The sequence below is a fragment of the Anguilla anguilla genome, chromosome 9 (assembly GCF_013347855.1).
Source record: "Anguilla anguilla isolate fAngAng1 chromosome 9, fAngAng1.pri, whole genome shotgun sequence".
In the NCBI taxonomy this organism is placed as follows: domain Eukaryota; kingdom Metazoa; phylum Chordata; class Actinopteri; order Anguilliformes; family Anguillidae; genus Anguilla; species Anguilla anguilla.
Window position 1 is genome coordinate 52,400,077 of NC_049209.1, and position 23,118 is coordinate 52,423,194.

The following is a 23,118-nucleotide window of genomic DNA, read 5'->3' on the forward strand; positions in this document are numbered from 1 at the left end:
TGCCCCCCCCCCCCCCCCCCCCCGGAGGAGGGCGATGCTCAGTCCTTCAGCCCGATTGCACCCAGTTGTCTTATTCATTATTTTTTCACAAAAATATTGCAAGTTTGTATGTTTTTTTTTTAATGAAATGGACTGGTAATCACAACAGAACTTTCTGAGCAGCACAGCTATGGATGATCGTATGAGAATTTAAGCAGCACAGCCAGGGATGATTAAAGTACAACATTGAAATTCCACAGCTCTGCGCTTCTCCTGACATGTGACCACAGGCTGACCGCTGAGGTCACAGAGAGACAATAGGTCACATGACCTGTCCCGCTAACTGCTCTTCCCAGTGACGGGAGTTGATCAGGATGTAGTGGAGCGGCCTCGTTACAGCCAGCCCCCCCCCCCCCCCCTCACACTTCACTCACGGTATTGATGAAGCTGCAGCTGGGGGGGGGGGGGGGAGCGCATGTCGGTCCAATTAGATTAGAGGTGCGTGTCAACAAAGCTGCTCATTTAAGGGAGTGCGCTGCATAAAGGGCTCATAGCTCAATACACTGCAGTTATGCCTCCATTAGCCTATGGGTTAGTGTAAAGAACACACACATACACGCACGCGCACGCACGCGCACGCACACGCATGCGCGCACGCACCCGCACACGCACACGCACGCGCGCACACACGCACACGCATGCGCGCACACACACACAAATACACACTCAGACTCAGACGCGCACACACACAAACAGCAGTGTTCTGCCTCATGTGAACTTGAAACAATACGCAGCTGCTACCTTTGCTTTCTTTAGCAAAATCTTCTACCTTCGATTCAGCAATTCAGCCCACTCCTCAGGGTGCAGAGAGAGGGAGAGGGAGGGAGAGAGGGAGGGGGGGAGAGAGAGGGCGAGGAAAAAGAAGACTAGAAAAAAGAAAGGATGAAAAGGAGAGGGAGAGAGTAAGCAGAAATGAGAGAAAAAAGAAAATAGAGAGGAAGAGAGCAAGGGCATGAGGGAGAGGAGGAGAGAAATAAACGAGAGAGAAAAAGAGCAAGGGGAGTGGTTTGACATTTACCTTCCCTTTATTAAACAATGAGAGGAAACCTAAGCCCCACAAATCAACAATCCTGTGCAAGACCACACAACAGCAGAACTGAAAAATACCTCAAAATCAAAAAGCAAAAACAAAAATAGAAAAATAAAATAATACAATAAATACATTTTAAAAGTATAATAAACAGAAACAAGGCAGCAGGGGAGATGTAAAGAAAGAGAGAGGGATAGAGGAGAGCAAGGGGGAGGAGGGAGAGAGAGAGAGAGATGGAGAAAAAAGAGAGAGAGGAGAGGGAGGGGGAGGAGGAGAAGAGAGACATCCCCAGTCAACAAATCAATTAAAGAATAATAATCGGAGAAGCTCTACGTGCTTATCAAGGAAACATAAGCGACGTTACGGGAGGCCCAGAGCAGGCAAGCCTACCTTCTCCCAGTTCCCCCTCTGAAACGATTATACCATCAAGACAACAACACGTCCATAAGCCTGCGGTACTCTGCGTGGGGAAAGGCACTCACAAACGCCGAATATAATGAAATAATAACCAGGCACTTAAAAAAAACAAACAAAAGCACTCGCAGCCAATACACCGCAACGGCGAGGGAGCTCTTTGGGGTCCGGACGGGATTGCGTAATACTCGTTACCGAGACGACCGCGCCCTTATTAGGCTGGAGGGCCGAACGCGGGTGCGATCGGGCGATCAGAGAGGAGGGGAACAGACGGGCCTCTGCGAGCCGTCAGACGGACGGTCTCTTTTTTTTTGTTGTTTACTCACTTTAAGCTGATTAATTTGTCGTCAGCGGGCCCTCTCAATTAGGCCTGAAGGGGCTCTGATGGCCTCGCGGGGGGGTGGGGGGTGGGGGGGGGGGGTAAGGGGTGTGGAATCCCGGGTCTCAGCGGGACGCTTTAAGCACAATTAGGAGTTCAAAGAGCCCCAGATCGCATTGAAGAAAAAAACGGCTTTTTTGAAGAGGGTTGGAATGAGGAGCCCTCCGAGCTGTGAATAAGCGGTTAGCGGGCGCAACATGCGGCCATTTTGGCTCTGAGTAATAAGGGGTTGCCGTTTGTGTAGTTTCCTCTGGGCAAACTTTGCCTGCCTTCATGTTAAACGAGCCCTGAGAATCTTGGTGTGTGTGTGTGTGTGTGTGTGTGTGTGTGTGCGCGTGTGTGTGTGTGTACATGTCAGTGTGTATGTGCTTTGCTGTGATGTCATTCCTGCAGATAACAGGTGTTTATCTGGTCAGTCCTGATAAGGGTCAGTGGTGAGTCAGTGGCTCTGTGTGATTACAGCCCCCTATACTGCGCTGAGGAAATTAAACCTCTGTTTCCTGGCTCTGCACCTCCCTTAAAGGAGGTGCAAAGGATTACAGTACCAGGATCAGAGGCAACTGTGTGGAGTAGCAGTCATAAAAACAGGGTTTGCAGGTTCAAATCTCAGATCTCGCACTGCCTTTGGCGCCCTGCACCTTTTCACCAGCTTGCCTCCAAGGCCGTTTTTTTCCCCAGCCTGTACCCATCAATATTTATTGCGTAAATATTTTCCTGTGTGCTGAACAGAGTCGGGTGACAAAGCAAAGATACCCACGTCCCACACTTACCTTAACCAACCATCACCTCCCGGCCCTGACAAACAGGAGGGCACCCAGGCATACACTCTGAAACAGAGGTACAATGGAGTTACATTTGTGTTTTTTTAAGGAGCAAATTTCCCAAAAGTACCCTGAAAGTAAAATGTTCTCTTTGGGTCTCTTAAGTGCCGCTTTCAGACAAAAATAGGCACAAATTAAAGCTGTATTCCTGGCTAGGGGTACAATTTTATGTACGATCTGGGGACTGCTACTCAACTCCAGGTCCTGTGGGCCGCAATATTGCAAGTATTTGCTCCAACGTGTGCTGCACTCCATGATTTCATTAAATACTGTATCTCTTTATTTCAGTTAATTAGTGAAATCTGGTGGTGTAGTGCATGGTGGGAGCTGACAGAGACACCTGTGGCCTGCGGGACCAGGAGTTGAGTAGCCTTGCAACAGGGTACACAACCCCAGTGACAAGCATCCGTATTTACCTTTTTAGACACTTTATTTGTACCTTTTTTCCCTGATACGAATTTAGAAAGCAAGTTTAGAAAAAGAGTCACGTTTTCTGAAACAGGAAACGCAACGACGCAAACGCGACGAGCAACCGACTCGCATTCCGCAACAAATTCGAACCTGGGCCGGTCGCCGGCGACGGGCGGCGGCTCGCTAAGTGGTGGATCGGCGCGAGCGGAGAGCTTTGCGCGCGCGGGCGGGCGAGCGAGCCGGCGCTGTCGCGCTGCCTCCGATCGTTACCGGCCATTAGACCGCCATCAATCAATTTAACATCGATCCTCACAAGTGGAGTGGACATCGCACGGAGAACCATTTTCCTCCGCGTTCGACACCCCCCCCATCCCGTCCCCTCCCCCCTGCCCCCCCCCCCCCCCCCCCGATGTCGCCCCCCTCGCCCGGGTCTCCGAGCCGGAGACGGGGCTGAGTAAATTGCATCGGCGGTATTGGCGGACATCGACGGCCGTGGGAAATGGATCCTGGAGGCAGAGCCGTGAGCCGGAATGAAGTGGGACCTCATTACGAGAGAGAGAGAGAGAGAGAGAGAGAGACGGGGAGAGAGAGAGAGAGAGAGAGAGAGTCTTTAACACACACTCTCTCTCTTTCTCTCTCTCTCTCTCACACACACACATACTCTCAGTCTTTAACACAAACACACACACACACACACAGATACACACACACACACACACTCACACGCCTGACCCTGTTTCCACCGACCGCGCAGCCTGTTTTTTTTATCAGTTAATCTTTAAATAAATCTGCGCGGTTGTAATTAGTGGAAGTGCTGTGGCGGCAGAGGGGATTCTGGGATATGTTGCTCTCTTGCCCGTCAGCCTCGTGGCTCCGGTTCAGCGCCCCGCCTCTTTGAAACCCCCCCTCTGCCTGGTCTGGGGAGGGGGGGGGGGCGGCGGCGGTTGGGTTCATCCCCTCAGTCTCAGCCGCCGTCGGGGCTAATCGATCGATCGCTGATCGAACCGCTGCTCAGCCGGTCGATGTGTAAACCAACCGGCCGCTACGGTCCGACTGTCGAGAATTATCTACGAGATAAAATAATTAACGCCACTTCTCAGCAGGCGCGCTGAATTTGATCTGAAAGGATACAGACGTATTCCTTGTTCGCTATGTCTCAAAAAAAAATGTACGCGCCTGCTAATCTCTTTATTATTCATTCATTGTCTCACAGCAGAGCAACCACTCGGGTGTTTTCTATTAAAATCTCTTTCGTCCCCCATTACTGCAGTATATCTTGGACCTTTTTGTGTGATCTTTGCGATTCGACAGCCTTGGTTGCGCCTTTTTGAGAGTTATTCCGTGGTGCGCCGGACCACGCGGTCACCGTCCTGCGTCTCAGCTGGTCGATGACGCCGCCGCTCCCCGTTCACCTCTCGCACACGCACGTGCGCCGCACACCTGCTGAATATAACTGATGGACGGAGGACAGAAAAACACCTGCTTTCAGAGCGACGCGTTCGCTTCTGTTCCCTGTGTGTTTTTTTTGGTTATCTGCTTATTGATCTGAGCAGACTTCACACACAAAAAACATGTTGAGTGTGTGAGGAAAAGGGGGATTTGCAGTGCAGGTTGGAACACGCGTCTGAAAGAACATGAAAAAAAGGAAAAACCTGTCAGCCAAAAACTGCAATTAACAGATAAATTCTCTCTCTCTCTCACTTTATCTGTCCCAAATCCTTCTCACTCTTTATCCCCGACTGTCCACAGTACCGTCAAAGCAGGTTTAGGACAGCAAAATGTTATAACACAACCACGAAAAGGCTTGTCTCTCTTAGTGTCTGTCTGTCTGTCTGTCTGTCTGTCTGTCTCTAGAACCATTGAACGCATTCTTCATATCCAACACAACTGCTTCCTGCTACTTGTTAATGTGTTTGTTTACAGTTACACACTGTGCAGTGTGTATTGCTATATAAATGTGTGATACGAAGCTACAGTAAAGTGTGTTTTTGTTGTGTATAGGCTAGCAGTAAAGTGTGTTTTTGTTGTGTGTAGGCCAGCAGTAAAGTGTGTTTTTGTTGTGTATAGGCTAGCAGTAAAGTGTGTTTTTGTTGTTTATAGGCTAGCAGTAAAGCGTGTTTTTGTTTTGACCTAGCGCTGAGCTGTCTGAGGAACCCGACCTTCATGGGTGGACAAAGCTTGATGCCTCCAGCCCGGGGCCCTTTCTGATCAATGCACAGTACCACTGACCCCAAACGGAGGGGAGCCCCATATGGTACACCCCCTGTACAGTATGTGCTCAGAGCCCCACATAACCTTAACAACGCAAGAGCCGTGGAAAAAAATCCATATGCAATGTATTTTTTAAAGGTCATGGTGTGTTTTTATTTTCTTTAATGGTAACAAATGCTTAGTCTAGCCCTTCGCGTTGAAAGGGATTTAATGATGAAAACAATTGGAATTCGTTTACAGTTTTGGCTACCACAAAACTCAATTTTCTTAAAAAACACCAAACCAAGATCAGATATTAACCTGAAGGCCATCAACGAGACACTAAGGTGGCGCCACTGACAGCTTATGGTGACGTTATGTTTTGAGTTATGTTTGTTACCGCGACTGATAAAAGCGTTGTGAACGTTAGTATATTGAAAGTGCACAGATCCCGGTAGGCGTCGACTTTCCGACTTGGAGAGCGCGCAGCTGTGTGCAGTAGGCTGCTGATGTGCGCGGATGCGGCCGCGGTGTTGCTAGGGGGCGCTGAAAGTCCACGTTCCTCCGTAGTCGCGCGGCGGAGGCGGGGGATTTTCACCTGCTCGCGCCGCGCACAGAGTTAGTGATCACTGGCAGACTTCAAACGGCTCTCGTGCGTCTGTGTGTGATCCAGGCGCATAAATCCCGGCGCGCGAGCGTCTCCCGCATCACCTCCCACACGCGCTCATTTCCAGCCGCAGCTCGCCACCCCCCCCCCCCCCCCCCCCCCCCAAACTCCCCCGCCCCCTCCAGGACTACAGACAGAGGCGGGGAAAATACAGGCTCTAACGGAATACATCCACTTTCCAGAAACATTTTTTTTCTGCGGTGCTATCCGGCACGCGGCAGCAACTTCCCCCGTGAGCATGCACCGTGATCGCGATCAAATCCCTGTGTGTTGAAGGGGTTGCTGATAGGCATGTGTGAATCAGGCACCGAGAACGTATCATTGTACATACTGGGAAAGACTTACGATGCGTTCATGACAGAACCACCCAGCGTGACGATTATTCTTTGGAAGGAATTCTAATAATACTAATAAAATACGGAGCTCGCGGGTTCTTATCGAAAGTGTGCTTTTGACTGGCGTTGCCGCGGATTACCTTTTTTTTTTTGCAGCTTTTCACTCAAAAGAAAATCATTCGCAATGCTGGGCAACTTGTGTAGCGACATACTGGAATTTTGCTGGAGTAGTTGAAAGACTGATTTCCCTCTCGCGTCCGCGGATCCGTCTTGTGCTCTCCATAACGCAACAATGAATGCGCCCGGTTCTTGGAACAAAATACGCATCGAAGCCGACTGCTAGGAAACGCAAAAAAAAAAAAAAAAAATCCGTAGACTTCAACGTCAGCCACCAAAGACAGATTGGCATTGGCAGTCCCTAAACTGGGTTGACATTTGTTTCCCCCAAGGAGTGAAGAATTTGCTCCCAAAACCGAGCAGGGTTACTATGGTATCATGGGTTGGCTAGAGGTCATCTTTTTGTGCGGATTATTACACGTTCCTGTCGGCGGTAAGTGTTTTAAGATGTTTTATTAAGACGATTTGCGCGCAGACAGACCGGACCCCATCATTTCTGACCAGATGACACTGTGTGATTAATTGATCTTGGGTGGAATGCTTACGTAACATTCCTTTAGAGGCTCTGACGCATCGGCACGTTCTGCCTGGCGGTCAAGAAGTAGCCGTCACCAGTTCTGCTGTGACCGTGACCTCTGGTCCTGAGTGGACCTTAGCGGTCTTAGCCAGTTTTGTCCTGACCGGGAAGCGCTGGTCAGAAAAGATGCGCGAGAGCAAGCATGGGGTCGGCGCGCGGCTGCCCCGTCTGCTGAACCCTCTGCAGGCGGTAGTCCGTTACCCCCGTGGCCAAATTTAATTCCCGTTCGGCACCACTATAAAAACAGACAGTGTATACTGGTGTACTTTGGAGCAGCTTATATAAATGAAACTGAGAGAGAACCTTGTGAATGGAATGTTTTTATTTTAGACTATAGGCTACAAATGATTTATGGTGACTGATTTAACAGTTGGATTCTTCCTGATGAAATCTATGTCAGTTTGAAGACAAGCGTAATTGATTGGGTTACAGCACCCTGTACTTCCTGATATTTTCTTCGGGTCAAAGTGACCACCATAAATTGAAGACTTTGGCATCAAACAGGTGACACCTACGGAAAGCCAGTGAGGACAGTTCAAACTGTTTAGGCATTTAGGCGGTGGCAGTAGGTGTGGTGAATTGCGAAACCAAGCAAAAAATTTGGAGTGCTTGAGCCTCTATGAGTGGGAAACGCCGGGTACCTAGCTCCTCTATAGGCCAACTCAGATCTTAAAATCTGACATTAGCGTTTATTCATATTTGTCTGAGAATGTGAAAGCCCTCTCTTTCCCTCCCTCCCTTTCTCTCCGTCTCTCTCACTCTCTCTAACTGCTATATTGAATATTTTGAAAGAGGTATATTTCAGAGAACAGGTTGAGAGGGAACTTGGTGAAGTGAGACAGAGAGAGAGAGAAGAGGGAATGTTGGAGAGAGAAGAGAGGGAACAAGGGTGGGGGAGAGAGAAAAAAGGAGGTAGAGAGAGATGATGGTGTTATGTCATGCCATACAGTGCACTGAAACAGAAAAATTGGAACTGAAATTCTGATAGAGAGAGAAAGAGGATTATATGGGGAGGAGAGGAGAGGGGGATTCTACTGGAAAGATGATAGAGAAAGAGAGAGGGAACAAGGGGGGAGAAGAGCAATGTGAGAAGGAAATGCTTGTGGGGTAGAGTGAGATAAAATGTGTGTGAGAGAGAGAGTGTTTATGAGGGTGAGTGTGTGTGTGTGTGGATGTGTGTGTGCATGTGAGTGTGTGCGTGTGTGTGCGTGCATGTATGTGTGTGTGTACCTGTGTGTACCTGTGTGTGTGGACTGTGTGCATGTGTGTACCTGTGTGTGTGTGTGTGTGTGTGCGTGTACCTGTGTGTGTACCTGTGTGTGTGTGTGTGCGCGTGTACCTGTGTGTGTGTGTGTGCGCGTGTACCTGTGTGTGTGTACCTGTGTGTATGTGTGTGTGCGTGTACCTGTGTGTGTGCACTGTGACCTGGCTCAGGGCTCGTAGCGCAGTAGGCTTGCAGCAGTGGGTTTCAGAGTGACAGTCTGAATGGACTAGACCTTGGCAGTGGGACGCTGAGCACAGTAAGCTGGAGATTAAACTGTGAGTGATGGGACAAGCTGAGGTCACCGGGCGAGAGGCGTCGTAACGCTCCTCAGCAAATGTGATTGCTCTGGCCTGCCCGCCGTCGGGGAAACGTTTATTGTGTTTCGCGCATTTTCAATCTTGTCATCTGTCACCGCGGCCCAGCGTCTAGCGAGCGGTGCGAAGGACGTTCGGTTCAGGTGGATATTATGGAGGATGGAGGAAGAAGGCTGGAGCCGTGGACCAATCAGCTGCGTCTTCCCTCAGCAGCATCTGACACTCAACAAATCAGACATAAGCAAACGCTCATTACATTGCATTCCATTCCATTACATTCCATTACATTAAGAACTTCCCCTTAAACTGAATGTTTGTCTTGACTTGTTTTCATCTTCCTTAAATAAATATACAAGGATTAAGTCACAAGATACTCAACGCCATCAAATATTGCCAGTTTTCCTCAGTTAAATAAGGCGATAAATAAAATTATTTTTATTTGCATCGCAAAATTGTGTGCATTTCAGTCTACGTTATTTTAAAATTGTGGATACATGTACTCCTCATGTTCCACATTGGCTTAGTCAGTAAAATTATGGCAAAAGTAAAGTCAGTCGGTTAGTCAGTAAAGTTAAGTCTTAAGCTGAAAGAGAGGTGCGATTACAAGAGAAAGGATAAACAGCGGTTACGTCAAGGTGAAGGTGCAAGTGCACCGTGAAAGTGCTCGAAGATCGAGACTCAAGATGCGCTCGCTTGCTCGTGTTTGATTGGTCGGTTCTCAGGTTTGCTGTATATTCCTGCTGAGTGCGAAGCTTCAGAAGTGGCGGTTTTCGGCGTGGAAGCTGACCTTCGCGGGGGAGCGTTCCTCGAAGAGCGGTTTGAGGCGTTTTTCCGGTCGATCGGGTGCCTAAAAGCCCAGCCGTTAAGCCGTGTGTGAGACCCCTCCCGCTGACTCGTACCGGGGGAAATATGTGTTAAAACTGCCGGTAATCTGCTGCACTTTGTACTGCTGTCTAAAGGGTTAAAGTGTTAAAAACCTTTTTAAAAATTTTTTTTTTGACATAATCATTTAATATCCTGCCTAGAAGATCCACATTCAGTGGCTTTTTGGGGTAAGGTCAGGCTTGAGACTGAAACGTTTTGGCTCACTACCTCTGTTTTCTAACTGAAAGGACTAGAAAAAAAGAGCTCAGTCTATTTATATTTAAAATGACTGGACCAGAGGGCAGAATCTCTGAGTGTTACCTCTCCTGTGACCCTGCCTGGAAGGGTCATACTCTATAGACCTGGGGTTTTCAACTGTGGACTCCCTGAAGGTACAGTCAGCAGCTGTTGGTCGTCCCTGACCAGACTTGATATGCAATCACTGTATATATTTTTGGGGAAATATTTAATGATGATGCTGTGAGATTGAGGGTGAATCTGTCGTGGGATTGGTGGAGGCATTGGGGGGGAGGGGTTCAGCATGTTTCACTATGCCTGGCTGTGAGATTGAGGGTTATTCTGTCGCGGGATTGGTGGAGGCATTGGGGGGGAGGGGTTTAGCATGTTTCACTATGCCTGGCTGTGAGATTGAGGGTGATTCTGTCACGGGATTGGTGAAGGCATTGGAGGGGTTTAGCATGTTTCTCCATGCCTGGCTGGACCCCAGTGAAGCGCAACCAGTGACATTTGCAGACTCATGCAGAAGGTGGTCCAGTCTGGTTCTGCTACCACGGAAACGGGGGGGGGGGGGATTGGGGGGGGGTTGGGTGGGTTCTCATCGGAACCCCAGTTGTTTGAGGGGATTGTAATGTCTCAAACATGTGGTTCAAACATATTGTTAAGAATTTTGCTGAAAATACTTTAAAAAGTAAAAAAAGTGAGTGTGTGTGTGTATGTCAGTGCTTGCGTGTGTGTTTGTGAGCACCTGCATGTATGTGTGTGTGTGTGCGTGCGTGGATGCATGCATGCATGTGTGTGTATGTTTGTGCATGCGCACATGAGTGTGTGTATGTGTTTTTGTGTGTGTGTGTTTTTTGTGTGTGTACACTTCAGTGCACTGAGCTCTGTGGTTCATTTTATCTGGCCCACACAGCTGGCCTTGCCCCCCCAGCCGTGTTCTGAGGGATTCATTTTGGGGGAAAGGGGCGTGTGAGGCGGGTGGGTAGTGGGGGAAGGGGGGGTGCTTCAGCTAATGGGGAGAGAGAGAGGGGAGAAGGAGAAAGACAGAGATTTTTTTAGGTGTAACACATCTTTATTGGCACACTGATTAGTCAAATTCGATATAATCCACATACAATAAAGTGCTACCAATAAACACAGGTAAAAATAAAGACACAAAACAAACAAAAAAATCAAAACAATTGCATGCAATATGCATTTACGCATCTCTTTACCACTTACCCAAGTCAACAAGCATAAAACAGGCAAAACCAAAACCTCCTGTTCCACTGTACATAGCCCCCAGGTGCCAATAAATTACAGAGAGAGGAAGAGAGAGATAGGGAGAGAGAGGCAGAAGGAGGGAGGGAGGGAGAGGAAGAGAGAGAGAGATTTGGAAAGAGAGGGAGAAACAGACAGAGGAACACAGAGAGAAGATATTCTAATTATTTTTGTTGTCGTGAATATATTCTTCTGTAATTATTTATCTCTGTTGATATTTATATTTATTTCTGTTTGCTTTTTGGAAATATCAGCAAATGTATTAACGGCCAATAAGGAAATTTGTAGGGAGAGAGGAAGGGAGATGTGGAAAGAGAGAGAATGAAGGGAGGGAGAGATCAGGGAGTGAGAGTGAAGGAGGGAGGGAAAGAGTGAGGGAGAGGAAGGGATGGAAGGAGAGTGAGAGAGAAGAGGATGACAGCTGTAAGAGAAAAACAAACAGGAGGTGGGAGGTGATGAAATACCATAAATCCAACGATGAAAATTCTTCAGAGTGAATCATATCTAAATGAAATATTACGCATATGCGTTATGTTGCCGTGTGTCATAATTAAGATGCTCTGCTATGGAGGAGTAAGCAAACCCTGCCCCTGCCTTGCGCATACAGTAAATGTTCTCTTCATATTTGCAGCAACATTATCAGGTTGCTTCAGTTTCACCATGAGAAGCCAGTGGGTCCCTGCAGCCAAAGCTCACGTGTAATGACTGTGTGATGCTCTCAGGCTAATGGGCCAGTATGTCTCGCTGAAGATGGGCGTGTACGTAAACACAATCGACACAGAGCACACGCCAGAAATAGACGCACGTTATTGTGGGGGAACAACAGTATGTTTGAATTCCTCATTCCGTTCTCGCGGAGATGGAAGGGCGCTGCCCAACCCTTCAGCCTGGCCTTCTGTCTGGGACGGGGGAGAGGGAACATGATTAATTAAACCATACATTATTTTTCGCTGTGATGTTATGTCAACATTATGATAATTTTATGTGACAGCACTTCACATAATGAGGAGTGAGTGTGTGTGTGTGTGTGTGTGTGTGTGCGTGTGTGTGTGTGTGTGTGTAATGTCTGTGTACGTGTGTATAGTGTGTGTGTGCATGTGCATGTGTCTGTGTGTGTGTGTGTGTGTGTGTGTGTATAGTGTGTATAGAGTGTGTGTGTGTGTATAGTGTGTGTGTGTGTGAGTGTGAGTGTGTGTGTGTGTATAGTGTATGTGTGTGAGTGTGAGTGTGTATAGTGTGTGTGAGTATGTGTGTGTATAGTGTGTGTGTGTGTATAGTGTGTGTGTGTGTGTGTGTATAGTGTGAGTGTGTGTGTGTGTGTGTGACGCCTAGCTGTCTTCGCCTTTGAGCATAAGAGCCACATTACCGCATCAGAGCAGGTTTCCTCTCCTCCGCTATCTTCCTGTCTTCCCCTCTTCCTGTCTGCCTCCCCCCCCCCCCCCGCTTCCCCTCCGACAACGCGATGATGGATGTGTTCCTGTCGATGGCGGGTTGGCAGAGATATCAGCCCTGGGAAAGAGAGAAAGCAGAAGAGAGAGAGATCGATGGGTGGAGAGCGATTCAGGGAATGGGAGATAAAAGAAAGAGTGAAAAAGAAAAGTGAAAAATTATAGAGAGATTATGGAGAGCGATTTATAAACAAAGAAACGGTCGAGAGATAGAAAAAGAGATGGATGGGTGGGAGAAAGAAAGTGAGAGAGATTTGTTCTGCTTCATATCTGCATACGAATGCAAATTCATTCAAAGCCAGAGAGGTACAGATCACATGTTTTCACTGTTTTTGTCTCCTCTTGGGGACATGAATCTCTGGTCTTAATATCAAGAACCATATATTCTACTTTGCTGAAACCTGCATTACAAATAAATTAATATCTTAAAAAATATATTTTCACTACAACCTGCCTTTTTTTGTCATTCAAGACACTTGTATTATGTCACAAAAAATTAAATTCTCAACATTCTGTCCTGGACATTGCCTCACAGATGTAGTGATGCGCACACTTAACACTGCAGCATAGGCTGGGGTTTCTGAACTATAGAACTCTTCCGTGATTGATGTTGATACTGCACTCTTTTTTTTTTGTAGTGGCCGCCTGCACCGACCAGGCTCTGATTGGTGAAATTGGGCTGGACTTTCAAAAAATTTGCCCCAGAGAGCTAAATCCTGAAATCCAAAAGCGTATGTTGGAATTTCGCTGTCCTTCGTCCTGAAGTGTCATCCACTCCCTGAGATGCATGAGGCCGTTGTCCAAGGTGCTGAAAACAAGGAACTGACACTTATTGGGGCACAGCCATCAGCCACTCTCCAAGTAGGGCCCGTTCTGGTGCCAGTCTTCCCCCTGCAGATATTTGAACCTGCAACCCCTACAGCTCCCTAGCTTTTCCCTGACACTTCCACGTAACTTTTTCCTCTTCTTGTTCTTTTCTCTTTTCATCACCTCCAGCGCCTGCTTACCTGTGCTTACCTGCTTACCTGTGCTCATTAAGTCTGATAATTAGTCCAGTTATGTAGGCAGGGGTTTAAGTGGTGCGAACAAGGGGGGCATCTCGGGCGTAATATGAACTGGCCAATCAGAGCTATGCTGTGTCACGTACTGCGTCGTCATTGGTTGCACTTAACATTTTACTTGCTCAGGGGGGTGTATCCAAGGAGACAGTGACCAATCACAAGCCTTCCTTGTTCCTTCATGTGTGCCTTGGAAAAGAACAAATTTAGAGGCATCTGGCATCTGAAAAATTGACAAGACTGTAATACAAATTAGATTCTGTGTAATTTGATTGCTGTGTCTGGGCATGCAGCCACAGCTTATCCGGGGATTGTGGGAGATGTAGGCGCAAGGATTAGGCATTCTGTGATGCTTCAGATCTGTGAAGGCCCACAGCAGCCAAATTCTAGTCACTCTTGTGTTGAATTCTTACTGACAGACGTGCTGACAGACGATGCATTTGGTTATGATAAATCTGAGAGAGAAATGTTATTTGAAAAGATATTTTGTTAGTTATCATTTCTGCTTACCTTAATATTATTATTATGAATTTTCATACTTTGCATGTTCTGTATATGGGTTTGTAAAACTTCTTTGGTAGTCCTACTAAGTGTCACTGCCTTGGCCTTCAAAGGGAAGAGAATTACCCACAGTTTGAAGGTGAGAGAGGGAGAGCACACACACTCAGGTGTTCAGAAGTGAGTGTGATTTCACACGAGGGCCAAACCCCCAGGATGGGATATCCTGGGATCATTGTTGTTCCCCGTTGGGGCTCTGGTGTCAGTAGACTTTGTGCCTTACTGCTGCACCCTCCCCCCTCCCCTCAGGGTCCCGTGTACGCCAGGAGGACTCCCCTCCCCGGATTGTGGAGCACCCCTCCGACCTGATCGTGTCCAAGGGGGAGCCGGCCACCCTCAACTGCAAGGCGGAGGGGCGCCCCACCCCAACCGTGGAGTGGTACAAGGACGGGGAGCGGGTGGAAACGGACCGGGACAACCCCCGCTCCCACCGCATGCTCCTCCCCAGCGGCTCCCTCTTCTTCCTCCGCATCGTCCACGGGAGGCGGAGCAAGCCGGATGACGGGAACTACGTCTGCATCGCCCGCAACTATCTGGGGGAGGCGGTCAGCCACAACGCCTCGCTGGAAGTAGCATGTGAGTTCTTACTCCTGAGGTCACAATGCCAGAATGTCACTGTGATGTCACAATGCCAGAATGTCACTGTGAGGTCATAATGCCAGAATGTCACTGTGATGTCATAATGCCAGAATGTCACTGTGATGTCATAATGCCAGAATGTCACTGTGACGTCATAATGTCACTGCTGTACTCCATCTTCCTGTCATTTTCAATGCCGTCTAATGCTGTGGCATTTAGCAGAAGGCACCGAGTATAAATCAAAGTTGTGATTCATACACACTCGTTCAATACAGCACCTTTGTCAAGCAACACTTGGGCACCACACATGAAACGTGGAAAGACAAAGCTCTTGAGAAGTTTTAAGTAACAACTTATGAAAAAAGTATAAAAGAATTGGTAACAGGTATGTAAAAGTTTACAGGCATAAAAAAACATGAAAATGGGGCTTTGGTTTTTCAGGTTGAGTTCTGTCAGTAGAACAAGTGGAGATTGGTGGAAATTAGCTAAGGGTAAATTTCACATGGAAGGAAGTACTACTTTACACAGAGAGTTGTCAGTGTGTGGAATATCTTGCAGGTCATGTAGTTGCGGTGATGAACCTAGCTTGATACAGTGCTGGATACTCCCTAGACTAGATAAATGAGAAGCCAAAATGGGCTGAATGGCCTGTGCTCTTTAATATGTATTCTTATATTCTTTTGTTCTAGATGGGCTGAATGGTCTGTTCTCCTCATTATGTAATTTTATATTTTTATATTCTTAACAAGGGCATTCAGACATGCCTCTCCATTGATGAGGTCCTCTTTCCAAAAATGAGATGCAATCTTTGTGTGATTTGATTTTTCAGCCCTGTGAATGAAGGATAAACAGTTAAACTAAAAAAAAAATTACAGTCTTGGATTCAATCAAAAGTTTATCCATACCTCCTGGATCCAAGTGAAATGCGAATGTTAGAGTTTTATCTCCACTCTTACAGTTTGGTGTGCTCAGTGATCAGAAAGATTAACTCGCCAACTGTTGTTTGTTAAGAGAGAGGGAAAAAAAGCTTAACTTACAATCATTTAACCTCAAATCAAAATTAAGGACTAATGTGGATTAAATACAGACCCTGGAAAGTTTGCTGAAGAGGATGGTTTGTGAGCTTGCTGGATTTGAAGGGTTTATTTCCCCTGATGGCAAATGCGAGGCATCTCTTTGTGAACTTCTTCTTCTTTGTTTTTGGGTCCTAGTTTGATGATGGAACGCGCTTCTGTGTTTGGGGCAGAAGCTGATGTAATGGCGGTTTGGTTTGTGGGAGGGGTTGGTGGCTGATTAAGTTTGAAAATCCATGTACTGCGATGCTGTTTCGGGAGTGAATTGAGTGTGCAAGAGAAATATATTGGCATATATTGAAAAATCTACTGCAATACATTAGTTATTCTTCGGAATATATACAGTAGTCAAAATAGTTTATGTATTTTTAAAGTATTTTCTGTTTTAATGATTTAATGCGTTGTTGTACTTATTTACAAAAGTAAAGAAATAGAGACAGAGAGGAGGAAGAGACAGAGGGGGATAGCGAGAGAGAGAGAGAGAGAGGGAGAGTGAAAGAGTGAAAGAGAGAGAGAGAGAGGGAGAGGGGGAGAGAGGTGGATGAAGCTGGTTTATCTGCCTCAGGGCAGCACCTGATACCACGGCCTCCCTTTTGAAGCTGAGCTGCTTGGGGTCGCCACGGTGACCTGTCTCTCCCAAATCCTCACGGTGGGGGGGTTTAGGAACATGAGTCGCAGTGGCAGAGTCACATGACCTCAGAACAGGGGCCGGTGCAGTCTTTCGAAAACCTTAGAAATTTACCTTACCTGGGACTTTAATGTGTTTAATGTCTGTACAGAAGGAAGGAGGAGAGGACTGTGTGTGAGTGTGAGTGTGTGAGTGTGTGTGTGTTTGTGTGTGAGTGTGTGTGTGTGTGTGTGAGTGTTTGTGTGTGTGTGCATGTGTATGTGCATGGGTGCATGTGTGTTTATCTGTGTGTGCAGGTGAGTGTGTGTCTATGTGCGCGTGTGTGTCTGTTTGTGTGTGTGTGCGCGTATATGTTCGAGTGTGCATACGTGTGTGGGCGTTGTGGTAAAATGATTATAGGGAGATTGGAGATGGGGGTTGGGGTGCATAAAGGGGGGGGGGGGGGGGGGCGTGCAGTACCTCCGCCCTCGACCCCCCAGGTGTTCACCGTGGGGCTGCGCCCTGATTTATTGATCTTTGGAGACGTGGGCTTTGAGAGCAGATGAAAAATTGATGAGCTCTAGATTATTCTTATTGTTCTGGCTGATCCGCCTCACAGGGGCTGTGTGATTGGGGGGCGGGGTGGGAGGGTGGCCGGGATCTCGGGGGGGTGGTTTAAATGGGGGAGTTGATTGTTTCTGTGCACGTCAAGGTCAGAAGTCAAAGGTCTGAGTGTCAGCAGAGAGAGAGAGAGAGAGAGGAGGAGGAGGAGGAGGAAGACAAAGAATTTTGATTGTAATGATTGGATTTAAAATCCTCGACAATCTCTCAAGTTGATGCTCTTGGTCGGTGGGTAATTGCCCAGGAGAGAGTGCACAGAAACATGAGAGGAGTTCAAACGAGCTGAAAGACTAGATAATTAAATTACATATCATTTTTTTCTAATAAATTATTCTTTTTTTCCCATTACATGTGATTTTGCCTTTTTAACTCTAGTAAGATTAAACTGATTAAAATTCACTTAAATTAAAGGTACTGGTGGTTTTCCTCCTAAAATGTTGTCATTTGTTAATGTTAATTAATTAGCCGTTGGAAGAAGCCTTTCACCTCTGAGGTAGGTTACTCAGATGGGCGGAGTCAGTAGATTACTCAAATGGGCGGAGTCATCAGCAATAGTGCATCGCTAATGTCAGGAGCCAGAGCTAGAACAACTGTAAGCCTCCCAATGACTGTAAGACTTGAGCTGTGGAATCTTGCTGTTCAGTGTGAGCCGTAGCGTGGATTGGTTGCAGTGCTCTATTCTGATTGGTTGAGATGGCGTTGACTGTTCACCAGCACCTGGGGAAGCGGTATCAATGCCCGGCGTGTGAAGTAGGTCCGGCTAAAGTGGCCTTGTCGGCACATTTTTCTCGTCGCTGCGGAAAGTATGAAAGGCGGTTCATCAGGATGCCGGTGAGGATGGTTGTGTGTGTGTGAGTGAGTAAGTGTGTGTGTGTGTGTGTGTGTGTGTGAAAATAAAACCACTTCAGGGCGTCTCTCTCTCTCTCCTCCGGATCTCACCGCTCCTCCCTGTCGGGGGTTTCTTCTTCACACAGCTCACGCCCCCGCGCTGCGCTTTCCCTCAGTAATATTCCCTTCCTTTATGTGCTATGACTCTTCCCGCATCGCTCCTGTCCCCTGCCCCCCCTCCCCAGATAAATGTGTATTTGGGGGGGGGGGGGGGAGGGAGGGGGTTGCTGTGGTGAGGGGAGCACCCGGAGGAGGGGGGGGGGGGGGGGGGTTGAGGGGGAGGTGGTGAGTGTGAGAGTGAGGGTTTTGGCACAGTGCTCTGGCTCCTTCTCTCAGATTTCATTTACAGGAGAAAAAGAACGACTCTGGGAAACAGCAGGCTCGCGCCAAACCGCCACAGCCACCGCCCCTAATCCCCCCCCCCCCCCCCCCCTTTGCAGGGCAATAACGAGCCACCCCCCCCCCCCCCCCCCCCCCCAGGGACTGCACAGAGAAATGCGTGAACTCTGCTCACAAAACAAGGGGCAGGCATGGGGGTATTACCATGTCGTAAGCATGATATAACACCTTTTATAACCAGCTATGACAGCTGGTATTGCAGCTCGAAGCGGGTGTCATAACACTGTCATGATATATGCAGCGATCACTTTGTAACACTCAAATCTCTGCAGTAAAAGGCATCACATGCCTTACATCACATTATATATGACTTCATAAGTCATAAGCTGTAATGCACTGTCACGTTTGGTTAAGACAGGTGCTATGTCATGCCTATGACAGTGTTATGTAGCTTTTATGGTACTTTGTACTCTGTTTGCCAATGTCTCTGGGCCCAGCATTCTGTCACATACACACACGCACGTGTGGTTGGATTCTCTGTCTCACACACGCGTGTGGTTGGATTCTCTGTCTCACACACGCACGTGTGGTTGGATTCTCTGTCTCACACACACGTGTGCGGTTGGCTTCTCTGTCTCACACACGCGTGGGGTTGGATTCTCTGTCTCACACACACACATGCGGTTTGCTCCTTCACCTCGGCCTCTGTCTGATCGATCGGGCCACACCGTGGGATGGGAGTTTGAGTGTGATGCCGGTGCTGGGTATTGATCCGCTCTGAGATGTGGGGTGATTTACTGATATTGCCTCTTTCCTGGGGGGCGTCGGAGTAACACTTCACTACACCCCTCATCCTGGATGAGAGGCTCTTAACTTACTGGAGAGAGTGTGCGTGTGTGAGGGTGTGTGTGTGTGCGTGTGAGTGTGTGTGCGTGTGCGTGTGCGTGTGTGTGAGTGTGAGGGTGTGTGAGGGTGTAAGGGTGTGTGTGTGAGAGTGTGTCTGTGTGTATGTGTTTGTGTGTCTGTATATGTGTATGTATGTGTCTGGTGCTCAGTCAGTCAGTCTCTGATCTGTCAGAGCTGGCAGGCTTTCTGTCTCTCCTCAGGGCTCAGCTGGAGGCAGATACTGCAGTGAATAGGCCTATTTCACAAAATGGCGACCAAAACCGGATGTAGGGATACTTTGTTTCCGGTTACCGTTGCTACGGACGCAAGTCCATTTCTGACAGCGAAAAATTGAGCCTAAACAGCGACGTGTGTTCTCACAGTCCCTGATAGCTCTGCCAACGTTCACTGTCCGATGTTATCCGCATTGTCGAAGCATTGCCAGTGAACGTTAAGCGGTCTAAACTGGACAAGGGCTATAAATTCTTTTTTGAGAAGTTTATATTCGGTTATGAAGGTAAGTATAACGTTAGCTCTGGTTCACCAGAAAGCTAAATAGCTAGCTTGCTAACCACATCAAGTTAGCCGATTAAAGAGATGTTGCACTTCGACACAAATTATTTTCTGGAGGCGACTCCATTGTGTTTTCGTAGCGTGAAGCAACATCTGCTGTCCGTTAACAGCGTCTCTGTTCCTCTCGGTTGTCCCGAAAATGAATGAATAGGGAGCCTGACAACTGTGAGGAAAAGCGATTCTGTTAACATTGACGGTCAACAGGGGAGGCAAATGCTATGTAAGTACAGTGTGTTAGGCTCCACAAAATTACTTATGTTATTATACCGAAGTGAAATATCTCTGAATTAAGTTTTGTACTACCGTTACTATTTTGTGACATGTTGTTTGTGCTGTACTTGTTCTAATAAAGATTTATATTGCTTGTCAGATCGCCTGTGTAATGGCTGTTTGTTTTCATCGCTGATAAAAACTACCCACACATTTTTAAATCAGCTGATATAGGGTAAACGTCCCTATTAAGCCCACCAAATCCGCTTTTCAGACATTTTTCATGTATACTGCCCCAATTTAAGTGAGAACATTATAATGTTATAATGTATGTCTAATCTCTCATTTGAAGTGTCAATAATTCATTTATACCAATTTCTAATGTTTTTATTGTTTAATTTGTCAAAATATGTCAAAAGTCTGGCATGGGCTTAATGGGTACCTAACGTACCCTTTAAGCCCATGGGTGTTCCAAATAAGCCCACTTCATGATTTGTTGATAAATAAATATATATTTAAAAAATCTTAACAATACAAACTTGTTCTATTCAAATCTGTAATCTCTTAGCTCTCAATAGCTATTTTCATTTTGTCTCCATTCCTATCCTATGGCCTGTAAATGGCATTTGAAATAGGCATAACCAGCCTTTTTGCTGTGTTGTCAACACAGAAAAAGTTAAACTTACAACATGTCTTCTTTGGAATGTAGCCAAAAAACTATTTACGAAATCAAAACTATAGTGGAAATTACTCTTCAATACTTCATCTTTCAATATGTGTTGTCATTTGTCTGTATCTCTATTCTATGGTGTGCTGTTGGCATTTGAAATTGGCCAAAATTTCTGGTCCAGTCAGCTGGTTGAAATGCAGGTGTTTTTATGAAGATTTCTGAAGACCGCCTGACTGAATGAAAAACAATTTCAAGTTCAATACTAATGTTCTAAGGATAGTAAATGAGTCAATTTCAGGATTTACAATTAAACAATAACTTTTCAAATGTTAATCACATTTAGGATAGTAGTTTGAAAACATTGTAAAAACACATTTTAAAACCATTCAGTTCATTGTGGAGTAACATTGAAACATACAGTTCATTATGAGGAGACAGTCATAACATATTGAAGCTCATGTATCATTAGCCTATAACTTAAACAAAATAAACAAGAAAGATGTCAACATTTCTGCAATTTCAACTTTCTCCTAGACTAAACGTAGGCCTATGCTCTTTGAGGTGATTGTATCGTTTTAGTAAGGCTATCATTTTCTCCATGCTCCATCTTAGTAGTGTAACATAACAGGTTATAGGGTGGTCTAAGCTTTATTTTATTTGTTTGCTTCAATCTTTAGCCCACGTTGTGGTTGTCTTTGTCTTACGCTAGTAAGTCATTCATGGCTTTCATCTTATTTTTGTAGATTTTCAATGACCTCATTATTGCGCAAATAGAATGGTCCAGGTCCCTCTGCTTTGCAGAGGATGAACTTGCGCTTCTATCATGCGTGGGCATGAACTGTAGTTCTTTCGTGTTTTAGTCATCTTAAACTAAAACTCATTTGAAAAGTAAAGATTAAAAAATTATTGCTAATGTTAAGATAGAACACAGGCCTATCCAGAATTAATTGACCTATGCAATATCACTGATATTTAAATATGGGTATTAATTATCTGAATTATGGAGCTGATTCATCAGGTGAGATCAAAATGAGGGAGGAAAATGGTTCAAAGGTCAAAAGGGAGAAAATCCCCATTGAAACACAGTGAAGTGGGCTTAATGGGAACAGGTGGGCTTAAAGGGAACATCAGTGAATTTATGGTTAAAAGACAGAATATTTGATTCTACTCACATGACATTAAAAAACAACTATATGAAATAAATCTATATATGGTGCACTAACATAATATGAAAAGTATAAACTGATCATGTAGAGAAGTAATTAGCTATACTCATTTACATCCACCTCAGACAGTGTGATTTTTTTGCTAGAGTCCCCTTGAAGCCCACCAGATAAAAATGTTAATTAAAAAATAAATAAAGATAAACATACACATTTATTGTCTATTTAACAGTATAATAATATAAACTGCATACAAAAATATAAACTATACATTCTTATCATGCTTTATGTCATTGCAATGAACCATACTATGTAGCTACTGTATTGATGCAGCCTGTGGTCTGTTTGCTAGCGTGCTAAAACTCATATTTTGATTTCAAAAGACACAATATTTCTAATTCAGGTAATATTCTAACATATGTCTCATTCAAAACACTAATCACTTAAATTTTGATAACAAGTGAGTACTTTCCAAAAACAGGAGTAGAAATATACAAAAAATGTTATTTTCTGAGGGTACCAAAATCACCTAAGTTTTTTTGCAACTTCTGGGATCAGCAAGCACATGCCACACACATGCTTCGATAACTCAATATCGACAAATGTGATTGACTTACAATAAAAAGTGTCATTTACGTAACAAGCAGCTTCATTCGAAAAAACATCACACAGCAAAAAATGATGATACAGTTTTTTTTTATTTGACTCAGAAGTTGCAAGTGGGCTTATATGGTACGTGGGCTTAATAGGGACGTTTACCCTATCTTAAGTAGGCTTGTCGCGATGTCCGTCAATACATTTTGTAATTACAATTAACAACTAAAATAAACGTGCATCTGCAGTTTCAACATTGAATATCCAAATATGTGCTTGCTAACAAGCTAGCTGGCTAAAACGTAATTTGCTAATCATAACATAACATATAGCTCGCTAACTGATTTTATGACATTCCAAGTTCCAGCGCACACCAAACTACGGAGGAAGAGGTCTGCATGCTATTTCGCCGAGGCTCTCAACCAGGCGAACGTTTCCCTGCTCCGGTTTACAACCGGCCATTCCCTGTGAAATTTGGTGCCCCTACTTGAAAGGTCCTAATACCAAGAAAATAAGGACCCCTTAATGAAGTCCGAATTATTGCCTCATTCAAATTTAAATAATTTAACGTTTTTGTTTGCTTATCCTTGATTGTACTGTCAAATTTTACTGATGCTAATGTTAAACTTGTTTTTCTCACTCAGTAGCCCATGAAGAAAAAAAAAGAAATTATTCAAAAAGTAAAAACGGCTGTCTTGTGATATGCCTGATTATAAACCGAGTTATATATATATTCGGAATTGTAATTTATATATTCAGAATTGAAGTTATATATTCGGAAATTGAATTTATATATTCGGGAATTGTACTTATATATCCAGAATTGAATTTATATATTCAGAATTGTAATTTATATATTCAGAATTGAAGTTATATATTCGGAAATTGAATTTATATATTCGGGAATTGTACTTATATATCCAGAATTGA

The 23,118-nt window shown here is 45.5% G+C and overlaps 1 protein-coding gene across 8 annotated transcripts in view; it reads left to right on the forward strand.

Moving 5' to 3' along the window:
* LOC118236132 (roundabout homolog 2-like) overlaps positions 1–23,118 on the forward strand; it is a 163,439-nt gene that overhangs the window by 57,553 nt on the left and 82,768 nt on the right. For 7 of the 8 annotated variants that reach the window (XM_035434222.1, XM_035434219.1, XM_035434217.1 and 4 more), the window contains one exon: positions 14,236–14,562. In XM_035434222.1, coding sequence (XP_035290113.1) covers positions 14,236–14,562 — 327 coding nt within the window. Of the gene's footprint in view, positions 1–6,088; positions 6,837–14,235; positions 14,563–23,118 lie in introns of those variants that run through there. The other variant, XM_035434223.1, reaches the window with a different exon arrangement.